The sequence below is a fragment of the Oreochromis niloticus genome, linkage group LG12 (genome assembly GCF_001858045.2).
Source record: "Oreochromis niloticus isolate F11D_XX linkage group LG12, O_niloticus_UMD_NMBU, whole genome shotgun sequence".
Taxonomy (NCBI): Eukaryota; Metazoa; Chordata; class Actinopteri; order Cichliformes; family Cichlidae; genus Oreochromis; species Oreochromis niloticus.
This window is the reverse complement of record NC_031977.2, coordinates 4,298,530-4,325,553: the sequence shown is the minus strand read 5'-3', so window position 1 is coordinate 4,325,553 and position 27,024 is coordinate 4,298,530. Positions and strand designations below refer to the sequence as shown.

General features: G+C 40.4%; 1 protein-coding gene across 3 annotated transcripts in view; it reads right to left on the bottom strand.

Moving 5' to 3' along the window:
• The window catches only part of abca2 (ATP-binding cassette, sub-family A (ABC1), member 2), a 147,139-nt gene extending 121,330 nt beyond the window's left edge, over positions 1–25,809 (bottom strand). For 2 of the 3 annotated variants that reach the window (XM_005447870.4, XM_019365962.2), the window contains exon 1: positions 25,433–25,809. In XM_005447870.4, the coding sequence (XP_005447927.1) occupies positions 25,433–25,498 (66 nt within the window). In that variant the 5' untranslated portion in view covers positions 25,499–25,809. The remainder of the gene's footprint in view (positions 1–25,432) is intronic. The other variant, XM_025896874.1, reaches the window with a different exon arrangement.
• Positions 25,810–27,024: the final 1,215 nt, after the last annotated feature.

Below are 27,024 nucleotides of genomic sequence, written 5' to 3'. Positions count from 1 at the left end.
TGTATGTGTCATGAGAGCATAAGCAATCCAATGGAGTGTCTAAGTTGTGGAATAAAATTAAGGTGGCCAGGAGGGGACAGAGGACAGAGGAGGGATGCCTCCCCTCAAGTCCCTGCATGTGTGGTGGTGCGATGAGTAGGAGGAGGGAGGCAATGGGGGGGGGGGGTAAGGGAAGGAGTGGTGGTGCTGCACTGAAAGCCCCACAGAGCCCAGGGTGGCCCACCTGACCCCACTGCAGAGGAAGAACTACACCCACCCCAACATTCATTTAGTGAATTCACTCAACATTCAGGCCCCCATAATCATATTATTTTTCTGTAAATGGCCTGCATTTGTATAGTGCTTTACTGAGTCCCTAAGGACCCCAAAGCGCTTTACACTACATTCAGTCATTCACCCATTCGCACACACATTCACACACTGGTGATGGCAAGCTACATTGTAGCCACAGCTGCCCTGGGGCGCACTGACAGAGGCGAGGCTGCCGGACACTGGCGCCACCGGGCCCTCTGACCACCACCAGTAGTGCTGGTCGACTTGCCTGCTGGTGCAGTCATTGTTGTTACAAATGGGTGAACGTTTGCATGGGATTAACGAAGACTCAGTCATTTTTACAAACTCCCACCATGCTGTCCATCCGAAATCTCTATATTGCTGCATAGTGCCTGTTCTACATCTACCCAGGGCTCATCTAAGGGGGTGTGTTTTAACCATCCTGAGATGAACTGAAGCCTGTTGGCTAAGAAGTAGTGTTGAAAGTTATGCAGATGTAGTCCTTGGTCCTTGGTCCTTTGTAGTGTTTTTAATCTGATACACAGGGGTTTATCTTTCCAAAGGAATTTAGAAATATACGAATCCAGTGATCTAAACCAGTCTGGTGATGGTTTACTTGGGATCATTGAATATAAATAATTGATTCTTGGCAAGACCATCATTTTTATTGTAGCGACCCTTTTCATGACTGATACGTGTAGAGATTTCCATCTAGCCAGTTTTAATTTAATTACGTCACATTCCACTTTCTTTAAAAGTGGGATGTGTTTTAATTTAGTTAAATCTGCAAGCTTAGTTAACATTAATAGCTAAGTATTTAATATTTCCAGATTGCAGTGGGGTAGAAGAAGAATTATGGAAGGAGCAATTAACTGGAAGAACTGTAGATTTTAACCAGTTAATTGAATAATCTGAAACTCTTGAAAAAGAGTTTATTAATGTAATTATCTCAGAGAGACTGGTTTGTGAGTTTTGGAGAAAAAGCAACACATCATCCACATAAAGACTGATCTTGTGTTCTGTGTTCTTGCATCTTATGCCCTTAATTACTAAAGTTTGTCTAATTGCTACTGCTAGTGGTTCGATAAAAACTGCAAACAGTGAAGGGGAGGGTGGACATCCCTGCCTGGTGCCCCTCAGGAGACAGAAAGATGTTTGGTCATTTGTCCTGACACAAGCTGTTGGGGAATTACAGAATATTTTTAACCAGTTAATGAAAGAGTTTCCAAAGCCAAACTTTTCAGGGCTTCCTGGAGTTCACCTGGTGTCAGTGATGAATCCAGCACTGTTGCTTGACTGTCTGGTCATTTCAGAAGGATTACATTGTCAAGAAACTGATCAATTTTGTTTTTTGATAGGTTTATCTGTCCCTAAAAGTGTTGTTTATTCTTTCAGGGTCATATATTGTGTTCCCAGATGAGTCTTTAACAGCACATAGTCATTTTTTCTTTATTTATCTTTAACTGGTCAATTAGAAATTGACCGGATTTGTTACTGTCTTCAAAATTTTGCAATCACTGACCACTGACCAACTGATCAACGGTCATGAGTACCATTCACAGAGATTTGGGGAATGGCAATCAAATTTGCATATTAATGATTATAAACTGACCTCCCAGCCCATTGTTCATTCAGTGGTGCTAGTTTCAGCCATTATGCAAATGTACTGTTTATAAGCTTGGAAACCTGCAGTCAGTTGAGACTGAAGAAGTCACTTGGATGATGATGAAATGTTTCTCCCACTGAAAAGGTCCAGATGAACAGAATAAACCTTTTGGGATGTGAGAAAAAAAGTATATACCTTATAGTTGGGGTGAAGGGAACGCCATGCGTCGCAAAGTCCGAAGTCTATCATGTATGATTTAAGCCTGATCTTAAAGGTAGTAAGGGTGTCTGTTTCCCACAGGGTTCGTACGCTTTTTTCAGGGTCAAATTCAAGCACTTTTTAAGCACTTTCAAGGTCCCTTTTTAAGCTTTTCCAGCACACAGTTGCAGCAACTGTGACGTTCACTAGTAGAACTGACACACAAAACAAAACGACTACACTACACACTAACTACACAAGACAACACACTAACTTGAGACTCCAAACATGATAAACGTCACAAATCTCTCACGTATCAAAACTCTCTCTCTCTTTTTCGCTCACTCGCTCTCTCTCTCTTCCCAACAACCAAATACCACATGTTGCCGTATCATTTTTTGATTGGTCGACATGGTACATTTTTCCACCAATAGGGAAGGAGTGTTTTTTCTTTTTTCACTCACAAGCAAAGCGTGTTTGCTAGCGCTCTCCATAAAAAATGCTGTTTTTACCGTTTCTTCCTGTAGTAAACGCCACTGTTTTATTCAGAACCCCCCCCCCCCCCAAAAAAACATCGGTTTTACGTGCCCTATCAACGCAATTTAAAAACTGGTATATAGCTTGAAGTCCGCACGTTCGACCCAAGTTGAAATGGAGGCTCTGGGTCCGTCGACCCCAGAGGGTTAATCAGAAAGCCTTAAGTTAGCTAGTTACGTATCGGGCTAATGTTTAAAGCTTTCACTTGAGTAAATTAACTCATATTACTGCTAAGTAATGTTAGCTAAGTTCACAGCATATTCCGTAATAGCGCTGCCATACTGCATCACACTCAGTGCATTTCAATCATTTCTCCAGCGAGTTTGATAGCTAGCAAAATAATAACCATAATTTAAAAAAAATAGCATGTGTAACGTACACGTACTGGGAAATTATTTACTAGGACTCACCTATCATGCGACTGGAGAACGCAAACTCCGCCATTGTTGTTTTCCATCAAACACATTAAAACAGCAACCTACAGGTATGTTAGCGCACTCATCCCCGACTGTCCGAGGGAGGGGCGGGGTCACATATTGAAACAGACGCAAGGCAGCCCAGGCGGGAAATTTTGCTTTTGCGTCTCATTTTATTTCTCTATCTGATAAGAAAACAATTCAATCAGATAGCTATTTATTGTGAATGAAATACAGTTACGTTTTCAAGCACTTTTAAGCACCACATCTGAAATTCAAGCACTTTTCAAACCTTGAAAAGACAACATTAGAATTCAAGCATTTTCAAGGATTTCAAGCACCCGTACGAACCCTGTTCCCGAATCCAAACTGGAGGCTGGTTTCACAGAAGAGGGGGCTGGAAGTTGAAGGCTCACCCATTCTACTTTTAAATACCCTAGAAAGCAAAAGCCTGCAGACTGAGTGCAGGGGTGACACGGTACTATGAGGTCTTTAAGATAAGATGGGGCTGATTATTCAAGGATTTTAAATTGGATTCTGGATCTAACAGGGAGCCAATGAAGATAACCCAGTAAAGGAGAAATATGCTCTCTCTTTCTAGTTACTGGCAGTGTTATTGTTGCAGCATTTTGCAACATATTTCTAAGATTTTCAGAGCTGAGTACATCCAGGTCTTTATGTCTTTAAGACATTCCTGCAGTTTAACTAATTGGTGTGTGTTACCTGGCTTCATGGATAGATAGAGCTGGGTGTCATCAGCATAGCAGTGAAAATATATACCATGTCTTCTGATGATACTGTCTAAGTGAAGCATGTATAATATAAACAGAATTGGTCCTAGCACTGAACCCTGTGGAACACCATAATTAACCTCAGCATGTGAAGAAGCCTCTCCATTTACATGAACAAATTTGAGTCTATTAGATAGATATGATACAAACCACTGCAGTGCAGTACCTGTAATACCTACAGCATGTTCTAATCGCTCTAATAGGATATTATGATCAACAGTATCGAACGCTGCACTGAGGTCTAGCAGGACAAGCACAGAGATGAGTCCACTGTCAGAGGCCATAAGAAGATAATTTGTAACCTTCACTAAAGCTGTTTCTGTGCTGTCATGGGCTGTGAAACCTGAACCTTATTTAAAACTCTTTAAAACTCTTCAAATAAACTATTCCGCTATTACCTCTTGTACAACTACTCTCTTGAGAATGTTTGAGACAAAAAGAAGGTTGGAGATTGGCCTATAATTAGCTAAGACTGCTGGGTCTAGAGATGGTTTTTAAGTAACAGTTTAAGTACTGCTAGCTTGAAAGTCTGTGGTACATAGCCGATTAACAGAGACAGAGTGATCATATTTAAGATTAAATTAATAGTAGGACTTCTTTGTGCCGTCTGGTTGGATAAAATAATTACAGAATTACAGAAAGATCGACTGGAGAAAAAGAGCCTAATTTAATATCAGTGTTACTGAAAGTAGCTGTACATAATGTTATTTCTGTGAGATGGTTGTGAGTATTTTTTCTCAGTGATGAATTTAATAAATCAAATTAAATCTAAAAGTAACTGACAAAACTAATAGTACCTAAAAGCTACAACCATTTCAATTCAGTCAACAACAGTGTGACATAAGCAGTCCTGTTAATGTTCATTCTGAAAACTTTTACCTCTCTTCTCTTCCCTCAGTGGAGTAATCAGTCCATCATTCTAAATTTCCTTAAGTCAGGTGGCCATAAACTGCAGTTCTCCCTCTAATCACACTTAGATTTAAAGAGGCACTTCACCCAGAAGCAATGATTAATAGTGAATCCCCAAATTATTAACCCCACTGTCAACTTCATCTGACTTGAGAGCTGAGAGAGCATGGGCTGACGTAAATAAACTCTGTGCTTAAAGACAGACAAGCTATGGTCTATGCTCAGCAGAAGAAGTGTTTTGCAGTGTCAATCCTAAAAAACAAAGTGTGTTCTCCCTGAGAAAGGACGTTTCTATTACTTTATACATTAATAATTGACCTACAGTCATTTCCTGGACACTTCTAGTGCTAACCACAACAACTGCTGCTGATGTTGCATACACTATATTACCCTGTTTGTGTCGGGGGACACGATCCTTGGGGTGGGCCAATTTTTGGCACAGTATTTTGGTGTTTAGAAAAAATGCTTCTCAACTGTTCCGATACTCCTGACACATATGGGATCACTACAGGTTTTCGCTTGGGCAGCGGTTGTCCTTCTCTCCTGGATCAGCTGGAGCTTTCTTTAGGAGCCTTCCCAGCTTTGACAAAAGTCCAGCTGGGATAACCACATTTACTCAGGCCCTTCTTGATGTGATGTTCTTCTGCTTCCCTGCCCTGTGGGTGTCAGTGGGGATGGTGTTCGCTCTGTGTTGTAGCGTCCTGATGACACTCAGTTTATGCTCCAGTGGATCATGAGAGTAAAACCTTAAATACTGATCCGTATCCGTAGGTTTACCGTACACGTCAGCTTTTTGATGTCCCCCATTAGTGAAGGAAATCTCACAGTCTATGAAGGCTAACCTGCCACTTTTCATATCCTCCCTGGTGAATTTGATGTGTTGGTCCACCGAGTTAATGTGATCCGTGAAATGTAGTACGTCCTGAGATTTGATTTTCACCCAGGTGTCATCCACATATCTGAACCAATGGCTTGGTGGTGTTCCAGGGTAGGATAGCAACGCCCTCTTTTCCACTTCTTCCATGTACAAATTGGCCACGATGGGTGAAACTGGGGAGCCCATGGCACACCCATGTTTCTGCCTGTAGAACTGACCCTTGTATGTGAAGTAGGTGGAATGAAGACACAGTTCCAAAAGCAAACACACTTGGTCGATGCTGAGAGTGGTCCTGTTGCTGAGGTTGGTGTCATCCTGTAATCTCTTACGAACTACCTCCAACGCTTCCGTGACTGGGATGCAAGTGAAGAGAGATGTAACGTCGTATGAGACCATGGTTTGATCTGCCTCTATTATGACATCTCTCACCTTCTCAACAAAATCCAAGGTGTTCTGGATGTGGCGTTCAGAGCTGCCCACCAGCGGGTTGAGGATCGAAGCCAGAAACTTGGAGATGTTATAGGTGACAGAGTTGATCATGCAGACAATCGGTCTTAAAGGTGCACCCAGTTTATGTATTTTCGGTAAACCATACAGACTTGGTGTAGACTCCCCTGGGTACAGCCTGTGGTATGAGGTCCGGTCAATAGCCTTGTCTTGTTCTAACTGCTTCAGACAGTCTATCACCCTCTTCCTGTAACCACTTCCTGGGTCTCGTTTCAGGGGCTCATAGGTATTTTCATCACTGAGTAGTGACAAAATCTTCTCATGATAGTCTTTCTGGTTTAGCAATACTGTGCACCTACCCTTGTCTGCCGGAAGGATGATAATGTGGGATTTATCTCGGTGCGACAGCAAAATTCAACCCTTTAGCAAGGATGTTTTTCTCTGTTTGGGTGAGCTGTCTGTCAGACAAATTCTTCACCCACTTGTCCACATCCTCCGTGTCGCATCCTTGTCTCTTCTGGCCACTGAGGACACTCTCCGTATTTTGCGGTGGTTTCCAACGTACAACAAGTAGGTCAAACTTCCTTTGTTGCCTGGTCTTAGACTTCTTGTGCTGTGCTAGATGAGCCTTCTCAGTAAAGTCAAAGAGCTTTTTAAGAGTATTCTCATCTAAAAGTATTGTCAGTCTCCGTTGGATCCGCTCCTCTTGAGATTTTAGCATGTCGATGGTAAAATTTGTTTGCCTCACCCGTTCATTAAGCAACTGATGCTGTGCCTTCTGGAGGATTTTTGTTGCCCGGAAGCCTTTAACTGAAGAGCTCATTTGCAGACTTTTAGGAGTAATCCTGTTTTGTCGGCATCTGAGGCTGAATCTCAGGTGGTTCCTGTAGTCCGCCATCTTACGTGCTGTTTGCTCATACTGACGTACAAGCTTTAGGCAGTCCTTGCCAAAGTGGGTTAAAACGTCTTGATGCATTCTCAATCATCCAGGAAAGTAAATCTCCAAAAGTTGAATCTGACTGCAGGCTGGTCATGAGAATTTGCATAATTATGATTAAGGAACTGACCTCCCAGCCCATTGTTCCTTCAGTGGGCTGGGTTCAGTCATTATGCAAATGTACTGTTTATAAGATTGGGGAAACCTGCAGTCAGCTGAGACTGAAGAAGTCACTTGGATGAGTGACGAAACGTTTCTCCCACAAAACGCTACGTCCAGATGAACAGATTCAACTTTTGGAGATTTACTTTCCTGGATGATTGAGAATGCATCAAGACGACTAAATGAGACCATTGTTTCATCTGCCTCCATGATGACATCTTGCACCTTCTCAAAAAAAAAAAAAATCAAAGGTGTTCTGGATGTGATGTTCAGAGCTGCCTACTAACGAGTTAATAACCAAAGCCATAAACTTTGAAATGTTATAGGTGACTGTAACGCTGAAGGACCAGACACGGCTCAAAATCCTCCCTCTCAGCTTTTTTAATTTTATTCACAATGACTGTGTTGTCACGTTTTTGTTTGAAACTTTTTAAAGTGTCTGCTGCTCCATCCTTCTCTCTGGCCCAGCTGCTACTGAAATTGGGAAGGGATGATTAGATGATGTTCACCGGCTGAGAACACCAGCCTTCCCTGACACCACACCCTGAACCTGCTGCTCCACTCATCCCCTGTAGCTAAGCCACCAACCACTCCCTGCCACAGTGACCAAGTTGAGGTCTGGTCAATAGCGTTGTCTTGTTCTAACTGCTTCAGACAATCTCTCACCCTCTCCTGTAACCACTACCTGGGTCTCGCTTCAGGGGCTCATAAGTGATTTTGTCACTGAGCAGTGATAAAATGTTGTCATAGTCTTTCAGATTTAGCAAAACTGTGCACCTACCCTTGTCTGCCAGAAGAATGATAATGTTGTTGTCGTAACTAAATGAAGTAAGTGCTTTCATCAAACATTGCTCTTCTTCCACATCTGCAATGTTGTTGTTACAAATTGATGATTCTGTGCCTTTGATCCCAGGTGTTCATGCTCGGTGTGGCATCCTTCTGCAAATTTTGCTGGTGTTTCTGAGGCACAAAAAGTCAATCAAACATCCTTTGTTGCCTGGTCTTAGACTTTTCATGCTGTGCTAGACGAGCCTTCTCAGTGAATTCAAGTCACACCGAAGTGAGTTAAAATGTCTCAATCAACCAGGTAAGGAAATCTCACGATGTTGAAATATTGAATCTATTTTAAGAGAAGTCTGGGAACTTTAAAGTACAACTAGCAAAATTCTGAGGGCAAATGTTTTTTTACTATCACCAGTAGGGATGGACCGATCCGATATTACGCATCGTTATCGTCACATATCCAAATTTATGATATCTGCCGATAAAAAAGTGGTATCGTGCCATCTCTAATCACCAGGCCAACACCACGCTCTCTTTTAAAAGCTTGACCGTGGAGGTTTTATCAGTATTGTGTTTACTTGAGGTTTTCTGATAGCTCCATTGTATTATAACAGCTGTACAAGTAGGATTTGACAGTGAGTCATGCAGTGATTGTCTCACCCGTTTTCCACTGTGACTGGACTGCTGGGTAAAAAAATAAATGGCAAATGGACTGGTTCTTATATAGTGCTTCTCTATTCTAACTGGGCACTCAAAGCGCTTTCATACAACTCGCCTCATCCACCCCAGCACATTTTTCCTATGTTTTATATGTAAGTGCTTTCTATTTAACATTCACACACCGATGGGTGCATCAGAGAGCAACATGGGGATCGAACCACCAACCTTCCTGCTCTACCACCTTAGCTACAGCCACCCAAGGTTTTACAATGCACAATGACAAGTGCAGTATAATTACAACTTTTACAAATTTTCAATTCCCTGTGACATGGAAAAAATATTTTTAAATCATACACCTCATCAGCACTGTTTTTAGCACTTCATGAAAAAAATGTACATGGCTTTTTAAAAATACTTACTATACTTTGATTCATTTGGATTTCAGGACAAGCTTAATAAGTACTTCAGCAAGGCAGTTAATATTTAGGTGTTCAAGAGCTATCTGCTTCCAACACTTTTGTGAGTCTGATTGATGAGAAATTTTTTGTTTGACATATTTGAAACAAATACATGTTTAAAGTCCTTTCCTTGACACTTTCAACATAATCATTTGGGGCTTCAGCCCCCCACCCCCCACCTGCGACCCTGAAAAGGATAAGCGGAAGAGAATGGACGGATGGATGGATCATTATAGGACAGGGCAGTGCGATATAACAATATACATCGCATGACGATATGAAAACGTCTATCGTTTCATTTTACGCTATCGTTTGTTTCGTGGTGTCACAAAATAAACTGTTTACAGCAATATTTTTTCATAGTTTTGATGGTCACTGTAGTGGCTATATGAATTTCTTAAAGTTCTCTCTTTCTCTTATATTTAAAATAACCACACTACGTATCGACAAGCGACTGTTTTTACGCACTGTCATTAGCAACAAGCGTGTGGCTCCGCCGTCTGCTTGTTCATTTTCCACATAAACCTTTCACAATAAAGCTGAAGATCCTGTTGAGATTTTTCAAAATAAACTGAAATGATGACAAATAAAAAGGACTAGTCAAAACAAACCAAGGACCTTATTCCTAAACGAAGGGCTACCTCTGTAGCATGGACATGGTTTGGTTATGAAAAGTCTGACACGGACCAGAAAACTGTACTTAGAGCTGGGCGATAAAACGATAACGATATGTATTGCGAAATAACTTTTTCTCGATAGAAAAATTAAACTATTGCGATAGGCCTCATCTCTCTTGTCCTCTTAAAAAAAAAAAAAGAACAGCCAATCCAAATTAAGTAGCGCAGAGCCGAACCAATCACAGCCGCAGCGTCACGTCATGTGACTTGTTACGTACAGCACAAGTGCCAAGGCGCACATGTGTATTTGTTTTTGCAGCCGTGCAGCCCGGGTAATGAAGGAAATGAGTTTGCCGACTAGAGAAAAATCAGAGCGTGAGCGAAGGTTACCGAAGAAAAAAACAGATGATGGTTCCAATGCTGGAGAGATTGTCGAACAGAAGGGCCACAGAAGTTCCGTAGTGTGAAGGTATTTCGGCTATTTCAAGTCTGACAAAAAACAGAGTAGCGCGCACTGTAAATTGTGCCGAAAGCAAGTCTGGAAATAGAATAAAGCGGTGCATGCTCAATCTCTGACTGAAAGCGCTAATTCGTCATTCGGCTTTTGTCAGACTAAAGTAACTGTTAAAACTGTTTGAAAAGCTAAGCTATACAACAAGGAGAGATTGAGAATTTCCTTTTAGTTCTCAGTTTATTTGATATTGACTAAAGTTAGTCAATTTTGTCTGTTCTTCTGTAAAACGACCTAAGATTTATTTTTAGAATTAATATTTTGTTTCTAAGTGGAATTGACAATTTAGTCTGTTTTGTTTGTTCTATTTTGAAACTTAAACGCTTTAGCGGCTGCCTTTTGTGTAGTTTGCAATATTTGCCTTTATTTATCTGAAACTGAAGTCTCATGTTCCTTAAGTACATCTACCCTGTTGAACTTATTATGGGAAATAAATATTTTAATTAAAACAAGCTGCTAATTATTTCACATTTTACTTGTGAGCAACGGCACATTTAAATCTTACAAATATAGTTATTTGGCTTATATCGTGATATATATCGTTATCGCCTGAAATGAAAAAAACATATCGTGATATGAAAAAATCTTATATCGCCCAGCTCTAACTGTACTATGCAACTTATGCAGGAAACCGTTCCTCACTTCAGACTCTAACACGGCAAAGCTCTTCTACCACCTACGCAAGAGTCAAGTGAAAGAGTTTGGAGAGAGTTTAGGGATAAGAAGTAAAAAAGAGGCAACAGGTGCTCCAAATGAACCTTAGACTTAAACGTTAAAACAGGCTTTTCCCAGCAGCACGCCATGTAATAAATACTCACAAAGAAAATGGCGGCCGTTACAACTTATGTCTAAAAATTAGGGGTGCAACGATACACAAAATTCACGGTTCGGTTCGGTTCGATACTTTGGTGTCACGGTTCAATATTTTTTCGATACAAAAAAATGTTCATGCCTTTTTAATTTGTCATTTATTAAAATTATAAATATATATTTTAACTCAAAAGTACAGTTTTTAAATTTAATGTTGCTGAAACAACAAAATAAAAAAATAAATCTATCTGATCGAGAAATCACTCATCTTTGGAAAAGAGAGTTTATTACAGAGAAATGGCTCTTTCCAAAATAAAAGCTATACTATACCCTTCTTCTGGGGTATATTCTCAGCAGCATATGAAACATATCAGGTCCCCATAAGGAGAATCATGTGCTGACGGCTGTCTAAATGACTCGGGTAAAGTTTGTAGCATGCGTGCTTGTTGTTTTTGTCTGCTTCCACTTGTCTTTGCACCAGGATGATGTCAGCGTAAATGTGCAGTCATATTCGTTGTGTTCCCACTAGTACTGTCAGCTTTAATCTCGTTAAAATGACATTAATGCCATAACGCGGCAAATCTCCGTTAACGAGTTACCGCGGATCGCCCCGTGCGTGGGGCTGGACGGTGTCAACACGTTAACACGTTAACAGCGCTAACACACTAGTTCCCACCAGTTGAGCATTGCGTGGCACATCCGACATACTGATTTACTTTTGTCCATGACGCGCTTACCATCAGTAGACTTGTAGTCAAGACCGCCTAATCCGAGACCAAGGCAAGACCAAGACCAGAGGGTATTGAGACCAAGACAAGACCAAGACCAGAGGGTATCGAGACCAAGACAAGACCAAGACCAAGACCAAGTTGAGACGAGACCAAGACCGAGACCGAGTCGAGACAAGACTAAGACCAACACCAAGACCGAGACAAAAAAAGTCTTTAAACTGCAGCCAGATGCTGCTTCGTTTACGGGTCTCAGGCATATTTATGTGTTTTTGCTTTCGCACAGCCCTCCTCACCGCTGTCTACTGTCTCACTCACTTACTGAGAGGACAGACGGATGCTCCACTTGACTGTCGCGTCTCTCACCCTCTCTGTTTTTCACATAATGATATTATCCTATATCCTCGCATGTGATTGGCCACAATATGGAGGGATTGGAGCATAACTGAGCCACTGTGTGAGAGCTGAGCAGCGAAAGGAAATTAAGTGAGGGTAGAAATGACAGAAAGATTATTATGCTCTGTTTTGAGTTTTGTTCAAAAAAAGAATGACTTCATATACAGTTAAGCCCATAATTATTCATACCCCTGCCAAATTTTGACTTAAAGTTACTTTTATTCAACAAGCAAGTACTTTTTTGAGCAGAAATGACACAGGTGTCTCCCCAAAGATAATAAGACGATGTACAAGAGGCATCATTGTGGAAATAACTATTTCTCAGGTTTTATTTATATTTTAGCAAAAAGTATCATGTCCAGAATTATTCATACCCTTCTCAATAATCAATAGAAAAAAGCCTTTATTGGGTATTACAGCAATCAAACGCTTCCTATAATTGCAGACCAGTTTGTCTCCACAGGCATTTTTGCCTATTCATCTTCAGCAATGAGCTCCACATCTTTCAGGTTGGAGGGTCTTCTTGCCATCACCATGATCTTTAGCTCCCTCCACAGATTCTCAATTGGTTTCAAGTCAGGACTCTGGCTAGGCCACTGCAAAACGTTAATGTTGGTGTCTGCTAACCATTTCTTCACCACGTTTGCTGTATGTTTTGGGTCATTGTCGTGCTAAAATGTCCACTGGTTCCCAAGGCCAAGTTTTTCTGCAGACTGCCTGATGTTGTTGTTGAGAATCTTCATGTATTGCTCTTTTTTCATGGTGCTGTTTACTGTGATTAGGTTCCCTGGTCCATTGGCTAAAAAACACCCTCAAAGCATTAGGTTCCCACCACCTGACAGTGGGGATGGTGTTCTGTGGATTGAAGGCTTCTCCATTTTTATGCCAAATGAAGGCAACATCATTGTGACCAAATAATTCAATTTTTGTTTCATCTGACCATAACACTGAAGACCAGAAATCTTCTTCTTTGTCCAGATGAGCATTTGCAAAGGCCAAATGAGCTTTTGCATGCCTTAGAAGTGCCTGGAGAAGTGGTGTTTTTCTTGGTCTGCATCCGTGGAACCCAACAGTGTCCGTTGGACTGTCTGCCTTGAGACATTGCCACCAGCAGAGCCCAGATTCACCAGAATGGCCTTGGTGGTGATCCTTGGATTCTTTTTCACCTCTCTCACTATTCTCCTGGCCAGCACAGGTTTCACTTTTGGCCTCTGACAACGTCCTCTGAGATTTTCCACAGTGTGGAACATCTTGTATTTTTTAATAATACTTTGCACTGTAGCCACTGGAACTTGAAAATATTTGGATATGGCCTTGTAGCCCATTCCTCACTTGTGAGCAGCCACAATGCACAGCTGCAGGTCCTCACTGAGTTCCTTTGTCTTAGCCATGAATGTCCACAGACCACCTGCAGAGAGCTGCTGTTTTTCACCTGTTGAGTTGATTAAAACAGCTATTTCCAATTAATCAGGGTAATTAGGATGCTTTAGAACAGCTTTGACTATTTGGAATGGTATGGAACTTTGGATTTTCCCAGAGACTGTGACAGTTTGTGAAGGGTATGAATAATTCTGGACATGATACTTTTTGCTCAAATGTAAATAAAAGCTGAGAAATATTTTTTTCCACAATGATGCGTCTTGTACATCATCTTATTGTCTTTTGTGAGACGCTTGTGTCATTTCCAGTCAAAAAATAACTTGCTAGTTGAATAAAAGTAACTTTAAGTCAAAATTTGCCAGGGGTATGAATAATTATGGGCTTAACTGTATATATACATATATATATATATTTCAACATTTATTTATCTAAAACAAAAGTTTACTCTAAATTGATGTTTAACGGTAAAAAAACAGTTTTTATGTTTTCTCCCTAAAGTGTATGTAAACATCTGGTTTCAGCTGTGAATATACTGCTGTGTATTGAAATTCCTCTTGTTTTGCATAGAAATATACTGAACAACATCCAAAGCATAATATATAAAATAACATCTACCTGAGTTTTTTCTTTGAAAGAAGCTCCTTATGTCCATTGTTGTGTTCATCAGTACACAATTGAAACCGATTTAGAGAGTTTGTTTAGCCGTGGAGGGTAAGAACTGAAAATATGAAATGTAAGCTAAGACTCTCTAAAAAAATCAGCATTGTCGTTCGGCTTTTTAGTTATCCATTTGTTGATTCACTCGAAGAGCAAGTAACGCAACCAAGTGATCAGTTTGATATCAATCTTTTGTGATACACCGTCATATTTACATTATTAGTTCAGTACGAATGATTTGTTTTGGTACCTGGTCAAACTTAAGCTCTCCTCTGTCTGCAGCAAACTCGCAGGCAGCAGCTTCTCCCGACTCGCTCACATGGGTGCTGTGCTCAGTCGCCCGGTGCAAAATTAGGGTGAATTTACGACCGTGCGCTCTGTGCTTCGTGTGTTGCTTTTGTCTTATACAGTTATCAGTCAGGCATCTAACTAACAAATTGCACTCCAAAAGACCCCATGCTTCTGAAAAAATGACCTTGGCTTAAGCCCAGTAAGCCACCCCCCCCGCTCCGCTGATGGTTGACTCCAAATCTCCCGAACACTATGTCGATTTGAGAACGCAAGACCGAAACAGCGAGACCAAGACCGAGACCAAGACAAAAGTCCGTCGAGACCAAGTCGAGACCAAGACGAGACCAAGACGACGTAAAAGTGGTCTCGAGACCAAGACCGGTCTCGAGACATCCAACTCTAACCATCAGGGTCATGCTTCACATGAAAACCAAGATAGTTCCAAACGCCAGATCTGAATGAGGGTGGGGGAGGTTCAATTGCCATGTTGCAACGAGCTTAGCTTCTGTCTTGCTAGCTTGTGCTGCGCTCAGTGGATCTGCACTCGACAGTGCAGCCTAGGCGGAGTAGTCGAACGCAGATCCACTGAGTGCTCAACACAGACAGCATCGTCAGAAGAAAAGTTGATAAAATAAATTAAAATTTTTTATATTGTTAGATACATATGCGTACCGAACCGAAAGCACTGTATCGAACGGTTCAATATCGATACGAGTATTGTTGCACCCCTACTAAAAATGTAGTTTCATGCATCGGTCAAAACACTCAACTCCAGGTACACGACGCCCAGCTGAAAACACGTCACCCAAGTCGAGTTGCCCGAGATTCACAGAATTTACAGAAAATGTAAAATGTTTGTGATGTGTGATATATATATCGTTGTTGGGACGATAAATGTCGCATATCGGGATATGAGATTTTGGTCATATCGCACAGCCCTATTATAGGACCTTACCCACAAATAAAAACTGTGAGTAGGATGCTTATTCACCAATGACACCATCAGACAGATGGAAATGGGGTATCAGAAATCTTTGCTTATTTGTTTACTTCCACAAACATGTTTGATACATTGTTCACTTACAACAGGTAACTACTCAGATCTAGTAGAGTGAGTACTGTTTGTAAACTGTCTTACACCATGGGGTGGCTGTAGGTCAGATACTAACCGGAAGGTTGGTGGTTTGATCCCAGTCTCCTCCAGTCTGCATGGCAAATATCCTTGGGCAAGATACTAACCCTGTGTTGCTCTCCAATGTATCCATCGGAGTATAAATGTGTGTAAATGTTAGACAGAAAGCACTTAGAAACAGCACAGAAAAAAGGGCATGGGTGAATAAGACAAGTTGTGTAAAGCCCTTTGAGTGCTCAGAGAAGAAAAGCGCTATATAAGAACTAGTCCTTTTACTATTTATCCTAGTTAGACTAAAAACTTAGTAAGAGACAGTTTACATACAGGACATTTGAGGTGTGTGTAGACCTTGACCGCATTAGAGTTGTGGTAACCTGAGGTACGGTTAACACAACTCGGTAACTACGGTTACAGTTAAACTATACTGCATGTCAGGACAAAAACCAAATCGTGGAGTGGAAGGAACATTTTGGTGGCGTTATAGATTCCTCTTCTTCTTCTTTTAACTGGTCCCTTTAGGGGTCTGAAAAGCTTAGAAAGAGAGTGACAGGACTTTTTAAAATTTCTTGAAGAGAAAAGTCATCTAAGAGGTTTCTTCAACTTTCTTTCCAAGATCCTCGGACTACCATGACCTGAATGACTGAAAACCTACAGACATATGTTCCTTTATACAGCATTTTCTACTCTTACTTAATACTCAAAGCACGCATTTAACCACGATTTCATAAAGTGCTCTATTCAATGTACTGTAAGCACTAAACACATCAACGACTAATTGACATCAAGAAAACTAACATGAATGTGTTGGGAATTTAGGAAGGACATTATGAGTAAGCTTAAGAGACCCCGTGACACATAGAGAACATTCAAACTCCACACAAAATTGGACTTGACCATTGGATGCACAAAGATCTAATAGGACACTTTTGTAGAAAGAATTTTATTTCTCAAGAGTTGGTTTAAAAAGCAGAAAACCCCCCCACCAGGCATTCTTTCTTGACCTGTCTAACGCATTTCAAAGGTGATGCATGGATGAAGTGGGTATAGGTATAGAGAGACCGGAGCTCAAGGCAACAGATCACTTTTCAGCACAGCAATGACTCAACGAAAACACCCAAGACAATAGTGGACTGAATCCAGACTTAAGCTTCTAGGAAGGTCTAAAGATTTTAGATTTGGCTAATTAACAAAATATACAAAATACTGCACACACTGTGGGACTGATATCAGTACTGTTAAATTAGAATTTTTTCGAAATAATTTGACATTATGGATTAAGTAAAGTAGACTGATGGAAGGCAAATCCCAAGATTTGAAGTATAACCTGCCATGTAAACATGTGTTTCATTAAGAAAGAGGTTTAAAAACAACTGCATTTCAACCCAAGATTAGCTTTTATCAGATGAATGTTCCAACCACTTTTATCTTATCCAGTAATTCTTTTTCGCTTAATTTCATCTATAGATGTAATCAAAATGTATCTCTGGTGCTCTTCACGGAACCCTCTGCCACAAGCAAAGCCTACTGGTTTTGGGTAACTGGTTTTCAGTGAAGAGTATAGAATGACTTCTGCCAGCAGGCACAGTCTACTAAAGTATATTTAAAAAAAAAACAAAAACATATAAAACATAAATTGCTTTTTTGCAGTTTCGATGGCCTAGTTGGTGATTTAAGCAGGTTTCATCTCAGCTAGACACATGTTATAAAAGACAAAAAAACCCTTCCACATTAAGCTAATGCCATCTAGTCCTGCTGGAGCAGGTATTTTAGGTCCAGTGAAATTTCTGACACCTTTATAAAAATATTTGCATGATATTTTAACTGACGTATGAGGATCAGGGGGAAAAAAGTATTAGACAAACCTAAATGGGCAGAGGAGTTTAAGAAAATCTGCTATCTACTATCAGAATCAATGTGGTGCTTTTATGGCACTTTTGGCTGCACAGGAAATACAGAGAGATTGATTCATTGTATAAAAGAAGACGTGATCACAAAGGTGTCACTTTTAATACTGTTTGAGCAAGAGGCAGGATAAACCAAAGCATTTAACCCCACACTCCACAGGCCCCTCTTCTATGGAACCATCTCCTAGTTTGGAGGAGACAGACACTATCTCTACTTTCAGATTAGGCTTAAAACTTGACTTTTTGCTAAAGCCTATAGTTATGGGTTGATCAGGTGACCCTGAATTCTCTCTTAGTTAGTTAGCGCAAAAAGTTACTGGGCACATCTCATGATGCATTATTTCTTTTTCACTCACTATGTGTTCAACCAGTGGTGGCAGATGGCCGCCCCTCCCTGAGCCTGGTTCTACCCGGGGTTTCATCCTGTTAAAAGGAAGTTTGTCATTCCTGTTGCCACATGCTTGTTCAAAGGGGAATGGTAAATGGACTGATTCTTAAATAGGGATGCAGCTAAAGATTATTTGATTGTTGACTAATCTGTTGACTGACTTTTATTCGATTAGTCAAGGACTATTTCAGTAACTCTTATCTCTGCTTCCTGAGAGCAAACCTCGTGCTCACGTCTGCCCACCTGTGAATATCACCCTGTTGTCTCATCCCACAGCAAATTAAAACAGGAAACACATGAATTTCAAAAATAATCAAATGTATTTTTAACATAACTCAATAAGCCCGTCACACTAAAAATGAAATAAATAAAAATATCAAGTAATACAAATTAAAGTGCTAGTAGTATTTAAACAAAAGATAATGTGCAAATAAGAAACTGAAATGGGTTCTATCCATCAGTTCAAATAAAGCTTTAAATTGAATCAAAAAGACTTTATTTTCCAGTCCAAAAAAACAAGCTAACAGATGATTCAGCTCATGAATTCACGATAGCGGGGGACATACCCTGGACTGAGGCGTGCTCTTATCTTTGAGGTGATGCTCTCTGTCATGACTTCAGCACTTTGAGAGGTGCTCGAGCCTCTACAGGACAGATTCATCTAAATGCCTGTGCTTACTACTAGTAAAACAGAACAAACAGAATTAGACAAAAACTAATTACACTGATGGCTGTATGTTATAGTTTCTCAGGTGGAGTAGTGTTCAGTGCCAATTAAACAGTTTAACTGATTATTATGATATAGTCCAACCCACAGATTAACTACCCAATGTTAGGTGGAAAAGGATTACTGTAATATTACCTGTAGTGTACTGCAGTTACAAAAAACATTTATTGTTATTATTATTATATCATGCATCGATTAATTGTTATAGTCAACATTATCAATTAAACAGAACTTTTCTCCCAGAGCACTCAAAGCACTTATACAACATGCCTCATTCACACAGGCACTTTTTTCTATGCGTAAGTGCTTTCTATCTAACATTCAAACACACTCATACTCTGATGGATGCATCAGTGACCAACTTGGGGTTAGTATCTTGCCCAAGAGGATTTGGCATGCAGACTGGAGCTGCCGGGGATCGAACCACCAACCTTCTGACCAGTACTGTAAGGAGCTTGGAAAGAAAAGCTGGTGAACAGTTAAGGCTTCTATTTTGACGAACTTATTTTCTACAGAGCAAAACATGGATGTGCCATGGACTCCTCGGTGTCATCCATTTTAGGACAGAAAGGCTCTTGGCTCTTTTAAAGGGACAGCACCTAGCCACTGGTACAGATATGTTGTCAAAATCAAAACGTAAAAAATCAAAAAGTATAATCCTTCATTGTTCACATCAACAGTGGATAGAAACATTAAGTTCACCAGAGAAGACACAAAGGACAACAGTTTGCTGTTCGTGGACTGTGCTGTGAACATTGAGGAGAATGGAAACCTCAAGACTGAAGTTTACCTGAAGCCCACACACACACAGCCCTCCTCTTTGACTCCCACCACCCTCTGGAACACAAAGTGGGATTAATCAGGACCCTACAAAGGAACAACACTGTCATCCCTTATGTAACAGGTTTATCAGAGAAGCTCAGGAGAATTTTCTACAAACATGACATCCTGGTCACCCAGCCACACCCTCAGACAAACACTGGTTCATCCCAAGGACAAATCTCCCAAACATAAGCTAATACAGACAGTGTATGCTGTGCATGCAACAAGTAGTACTCAGACCTTAGAGAAACCAAACAGCCACTGCATGAACTCATGGCACAACATAAGGCACGACGCCTTAACGTCCACTCACATCTACATCATCAGGTGATCTCAATGGGTCACATGATAGAGTGAGGGAAGGTCTCACAATGGTAACCCACGGCCTTTTTTCACACTTCGGCTCATGTGATTGCCACATGATCAATAGTGGGCCCTCTTAGGGACAACTCCCACTGGGGTTTAAATACCTGAGATTCTGCAATTGTTTGATCTTAGAACTGAAGACGTTTCTCGGAGGAGAGGTGAAACGTCTTCAAGAAATTTAAAGAAGTCCAGTCGCTTTTATGTCCAAGGTCCTTAGACTACAATGCGGTGGATGACTGAAAACCTACACTGACGTCTTCTTCCGATCAGTAGATGACCTGCTCTACCTCCTTTCATATGAGACTGTCAGCTTTGGCCGGCGGTCATAGGTTCTGTCCAATAATATGACACGAGACTGGAGTAAAAGACATCCATGGATTGGCACTTCATTAATGAAGGAACATGATAAGAGCACACACACTCACTACAACTAAACAAAATGGCTTCCTTTTATACTCTACCTTTCCAGGTGAGCATCCGGAATAGTCCAAGTATGGGGTTAACTAATCAAAATGAAAACATAACCCTCCACACAAACAAACATACAATAACATTAAAGCACATCACAAACATATACATATTTCCAACACGTACTATAAACAAACCAATAACATAAGCTTCACCCATTACTATCTAAATTAAAACCCTCTTTAACCATACTCCCTAACCTGGCACACTGGTCTGCTCCAGAAGCAGGTGATTGAGCTGCTTTCACCCTTTTGCTCCACATCCTGCAAGAAGCAACCAGGACAGGTGAGTACCTTTAGAAGTTCTCATTTCACATATATTTAGGTTCTTGATAAATGATTAACTGTAAGCAGCTCTAACTTTGGTTCTTCTCTGACACAGGTAGGATGGCCAGTCCCACTGTCTCTTCACCGTTACAAGCTGTCAATTTTAATCGTATGTCAAATAACCTAGTAAAGAATTCATAAGAACTAATGTGTTTTTCTTTATTATACTAATTTAAATTCCCAATCCATCAATTAATTACTAACAATACAAACAAGGTAATGGAACCCCTGGTCTCCATTACAGAGACAGTTGTGTTTTTTTAATGACTGATTTCATAAAGACTGAGGAACTAACTTCACAGATGGTTACCACGATGAAACATAACCTGTAACTTGTCTTCAACAACATTAAAAGTCTAGTTAACCATGTTCCAGCGAATGTCAGTGCCACCTCTGCTGAAGACCGAGAGGTTTCTGCAATATTAAATTCTAAATAGATCATATATTATATCATAACTACCTTCCAATCTGCAAATTTCCCCTAAAACACAATTAGCAGGCAGCTTATAGAGCTAATGGAACACAAAAACGTATTAATTTTAGTCTGACTATTAAAAACAGTTCAGAAGAAGCTTAGGGTTATGGATAGGATTTTAATCAATACTTAAGTAATGTGATTTGACTGTACTTCAGCGTTTGACACAGCTGATCATGCAGTTTTCCTCAACAGGCTGTGAAACAGGGCTGGCATACTTGGAAGAGCACTGATAGTCCACTGCTGACAATTTTATTTCATCAACTGCTATGTTGTTTTTTTTTAAATACCTATTTCTGGCCTCATCCATGCAATCCACCAACCTAACATAACATAACTGCCACTTATGCACCTTGCATATTCTAGAAAAAGAACCCACAAAATGTTGCTTCCATGCATTTTTTCCTTGCTTTCATTAAGAACTGGATGACTTTGAATTTCTTATATTTGAACAGTTAAAACTGAAGTCTTTACCTTCAGCCTAAAATCAACTCTCACTGATCGCTAGTAAATCCTCCATTGCTTGGTTTAAGTCACCAGACTCAAACATCTTAGCATTTCTGTGGAAAAACAAACCCCGAAAAAAGGCAAAAGATGATGATGGTCCAGAACTACCAAATTTTTATCATCACTTCTTCACCAACAGTACGTTTCATAATGGTTCAAATCAAGCTCCTTAAACTCAGCGTCCATTCAGAACAGGCACTCGGTGGACAAAGCTCTGAGCTGGCTTTCATTGTCTCCAGTACTGTGCATCAGAACTGCTTTAATAGTCTTAGCATAAACACCTAGTGGACAGCCTGGTGTGAAGTCTTCATTTAACCCATTTGGAACAAGCTCGATATTTGTCAGAAAAACAGATATTTGGATATTTTTAGGTTAATTGTTCTTTTAACAAGTAATTCCTCCAACCATAACCTCGATTTGAAACAGAAACTTAGACATCACCATAAATGAATATATTTAGATATCCGATATGATCTGACTCCATCAGGCTTTCACACCCCCGGGTGGAGGAAAGTTCAGTGCTGCACTCTGTGTGTGAAAACAGTAGGGGTGTTCGATATAACGATATATATCAGATGACGATAGAAAAACGTCTATCGTTTCATTTTACGCTATTGTTTGTTTCGTGGTGTCGCAAAATAAACTGTTTACGGCAATATTTTTTCATTATTTTGATGCTCACTGTAGTGGCTACATTAATTTCTTAAAGTTCTCTCTTTCTCTTATATTTTATATAACAACACTACAGAAGGACAAGCGCTTGTTTTTATGCGTTGTGGTTAGCAACAACGACGGTAACACCATCGCGTGTCCGCTTGTTTGTCCCACATAAACCTTTCACAATAAAGCTCAAGATCCTGTTGAGACTTTTCAAAATAAACTGAATCACGTGAAAGATGCAGAGTATTTACGGATGAGAAGTAAAAAAAGAGCCGTCAGGTGCTAAAAAATAAACCTTAGACTCAAACGTTAGAACAGGCTTTTCCCCGCAGCACGCTGTGTAATAAATACTCACAAAGAAAACGGCGGCCGTTACAACTTATGTCTAAAAATGTATCGTTTCATGCATCAGTTAAACTACTCGACTCCACATGACGTGCAGCTAGAAACACTTCCCGCAAGTCAAGCTGCCCTACATTCACAGAATTTACAGAAAATGTTACATTTTTGTGATTTATATCGTTATCGGACGATAGATGTCTTAATATCGGGATATGAGATTTTGGTCATATCGCACAGCCCTAGAAAACAGGTTAGTTTTCAGTATTTGAGGATAGGTCTATATATAGTGTTGATTAGGTATGAGTATTTTATATGTATTACATAGCACACACTGCAGATCTGTTAATATTCCTATACCACACTGTCAGGCTTTGTGGATGTGTCTATGTAAGGAACAACCTCATCTGTAAACATGTAAATTACACACATTTGGTGGAGGAGATTCAAACCTCGTCAGTAACTTCATCCACGTGTGGAGCAGAACAAACAGAAGCTCAAACTGCATCTAAATCCCCTCAAGTCGAGTCGAACTTTGTAACCCAAGGATTTCCAGATCAAGTCTCGCGTCTCCGGTACTAGCCCTCGGTGGTCCAGCTTCTTAGACATTACAAATAACTGTCATTGAACATTCCTCTACAGATTCGCTCTGTTATGAGTCAGGAGCTTCATTCTTCATCCATCCATCTCTAAAATCGTTCTCTCTCACATCCTCTCCTTTCTCCTGTGCAGATGGTTTATCCCTTTCCTGCTGTGTTTCTGTTTTTGTGTTCTCTCTTCATTTAAAATCTTTTTCTAGTCTCCAGCTATTCGTGGTCTTTATAGATACCATGCAAGTCCACTTTTGTTTACTAGCTCTAGGTCAGACACACTGCTAGCTGCTGGTACTACAGACTAACACCACATTACAGCAGAGCCCTGGATTTCATTACTGTCACATGTATTTATGCCCCTGTGCATCTACACAAAGGAATAGTTTTCATTCCATTAGGAATATTGGGAAGTTACATAATTTTGGTGATTATGCTTCAAGATATAATATAAATGAAGGGCTTTAACAGAAATATTGCATTAACTGTAAAAGAATTACACCATTTTATGCATAGCTCGAAAGTAATCAAGTCAAATCCAAAATGATTAACACATGGACTTAAATTCCTTAAATTCATGGTAGACAACCTTTTTAAAATAATATTTTGTTGCCAAATAGCATTACTACTAACATTACTACAATGTTGAATTTAGAAAAAAGCTAATTTCACAACAGCAATTCCAGCTGTCTAAAAAAAACAAACTAATAATCATAATAAAAGGTAATGTGTATTTTTTATGTCGAATAAGTCATAGCTATCATAAACTAGTCACCGACTTCCAGGTGAAATTTTGTGCCATGTGTACTTTTCCCTGTTCTTGTGGCTGTCCTCCTCCTTCTTCAGCATATAAGGATACACTGAACACTCATAGATATGTGCGACTGCTGTCAGTTACAGAAGGATTGCAGCTTGGGTACATGCCTATGGTGCCTCGGCTACATTTAAAGAGAAAGAAAGCAGAAAACTACCGACTGATCGATCAGTTCTGTGACCAGCCGAGGCCTGTTTCCCTTCAGACCAATCAGTGACATGGCTAAATTTTGTTGGTGTCTTCCAGCAACACCAAAACACCATGTGAGACAAATATAGTGGATGATTGCAACAATGTTTCCTTGGTTAAGAAAACCCCTTCAAAACACCTGTCCAAGTCAACACTCTGAAGGAGGTGGGAGTATCATTATCAAGAGAGGAATTTAAAAATGTAAATACAGAAGTGTCATAACACAGTGTAACGTGTGTGTTGTACTCCAAGTTGTTTGAGTACTCGAGTTGAAAAGCGCTGCAAGAACCAGCACATTTATGACGGGAAGGCTTCGGATGGAACCAAGATTAGTTGACGTGAATGACGCTAAGAAAAAGGGACAGAAATAACTTTACAGCTTATAATCCAAAGCAAACCCCATTATCTGTCAAACATGATGGATGCGTTGGTATGACATGGGCATATGGCCGCCAGTGGAACTGGGTTACAGGCGTGTATACATGATATAAAGAGTAGAGTACGGTCCTTGCCCCTCCCTGAACCTGGTTCTGTCCCAGTTTATCCTTCACTGTCAAGTACTTACTCAGAAGAGCTTGTCTGAGTGCAAGTGCACTTCAGGGAACTGCTGTTGTGATTTGGTGATGTCAAATGCAAACGACCCAAAGCATACTGCAAGAGCAACTCCAGAGTTTGACTCTCCACAAAAACATATCAACAAGAAGCTGAGATATCTGTCCCTGCTCCTCCAGCTCTCTGTTGACTCCTCCAACACAGAATGATTTCATCACCATTATGTCACACACATGCATATCAGAATAACCTGAATACTGCAGTCAAGCATCACAATATTCCTGTTGCCATAAATCTTAATATGAGAAAAGTTCATATGAAATCTGTTTCATTGGGTGGTGCTGAAGTAGCTCCGCGATGACAACATGTTACAGCCTCCGTTCTCAGGCTGAAATCAAACATGTTGTAATATTTCTAAAATATTACAGCAGCTGTTGAATATGATCACAATGATCATCGTGATCAGTCCACGCCAACATGGCTTACAGACGCTGCATAGGCCTGCTCACAATTCATACAGTTGTTTATCTCGAAACAACCTGTTCGCCAGCACGGGCACACGCACAGTACACGTTCCTGCTCAGCAACACCCAGCCACTCTCACGCTGCGGTATTATCCTAATGCCTGATGGGAACATATGCAGACCGAAGCAGGCGGAGGTAGAATTAGTCCAAACATCATCTGTGGGCAATGCAGCAGCGGGGCAGGCTGAACACAGCCACACTTACCGGCCCCCTCCTCTTCAGAGATATGTTCTTCCACAGCAGAAGATGGAGTTGGTGCAGGAATCCCATTTTCCTTTCCACTTTTACTTCACTGTGTCCTAAATGTAACAAATTAGCATAGCGGCGGTGACGTCACGCTGAATTTAGAAAACAGGGGGATTTCTATCCCGTTTCTGGGCATCCTGGATCCGATTCAGCCAATAAAAAATATAATTATTATTATTTTAGCGCAGGCGGAAGGAAAAATGAGCATTTATCCGAGCGCGGCGGCAAAATGCGTGACGGGACTGTGTGTCATCCTCTGTAAACACTTCACAGTCTTGCTTTATCATGTAACTGCTGGAGTTGGAACAGGAAAGCAGTTTGGGAGCAGCCTGACAAGCTCCAAACCACAGACTTCCGATAGACCTTTCAAAACAAAAGCCTCTCGACTCAGATTTGGACGGTGGAGTATTAGGGCCACAGTGCGAAAAGAAAGACTGTTGATCGTTTCGAAAATAAAGCAGTCTAAAAATCTATTTGGATTAAAAAGTCTAAATGTGAAGATTACACTCGTTGTTTCCCTCTACAGAAAACCTTGGTGCTGTGATACAGCATACATCATCTTTACTAGACGAACCTTTCATCGGTCCTCTGACATTTCATTTTGTACAGATCAGCTCTCCCCAGTTAGTTTGATTTTTCTTCTTATATTTACCGACACACTGAAGTATGACGTCACAAACTCAGAGGGTATACCAACCGTGGCAGCTGGACTTTTTTCTTGAAGTACAAAATTAATCTCAAAATTTCTACTTTATTCTCAAAATGATTACTTTTTGTTAACGTGGCCCTTATACTTCGTAGATTTAGGAAGGGAAATAATGTACAAACTGTTTGTTTGTTTGTTTGTTAGCAGTCTATTCTCCACAGTTTTTGAAGATATTGTTTCAGCTGATTCAGTTTTGGTGATTGTCAAAGTCACACCAAGTGTGAAAATCAGGTTTTTATGGATTGTCTTCAAACTTCCCAACAGTAAACTCGGCCTTAGCCAACAGGAATGCAGAGGCTGGCCAAGTATTCATTTAATCCTTGTTAGCACCCAAAGCCAAAGTTGACCTTGAAAACAACTTCATATCCAGTAATATGGGCAGGGAATGGTGACAGCTATACAACACGCTTTTTATTTTTTCAACACAACACTGTAGGGCAGTGGTCCCCAAACTACCTCCACATTTGACCCGGCCCCCTGAACAATATTAGAGATGCATTATTTTTTTCCCTCGCATTATTATTTTTTCAGTCTGGCCACGCGATCAACAATAATGCACCCATAGAACACTGGGGTGTAGTGGGCCTGCCCGACTGAATCCCTGGAAATGTTTCCTCATGTCAATAAAGCTCATTTGATTCGAATTGTGAACCACGCTAAAAAAAAAATTTGCCACTACGACCTCACTTTGCCCAGAACGTGAACGTGAAAAAATAGAAGAGAATACAATCTGCGCCGACATTATGAATGCTGTCACAAAGACAAGTATGATAGCTTGTGAGGCCAAATGCGAACAGACAAAATCTCAAAGCTAAAAAGTGGACTGTTAGCTCAGCAGGCTAAA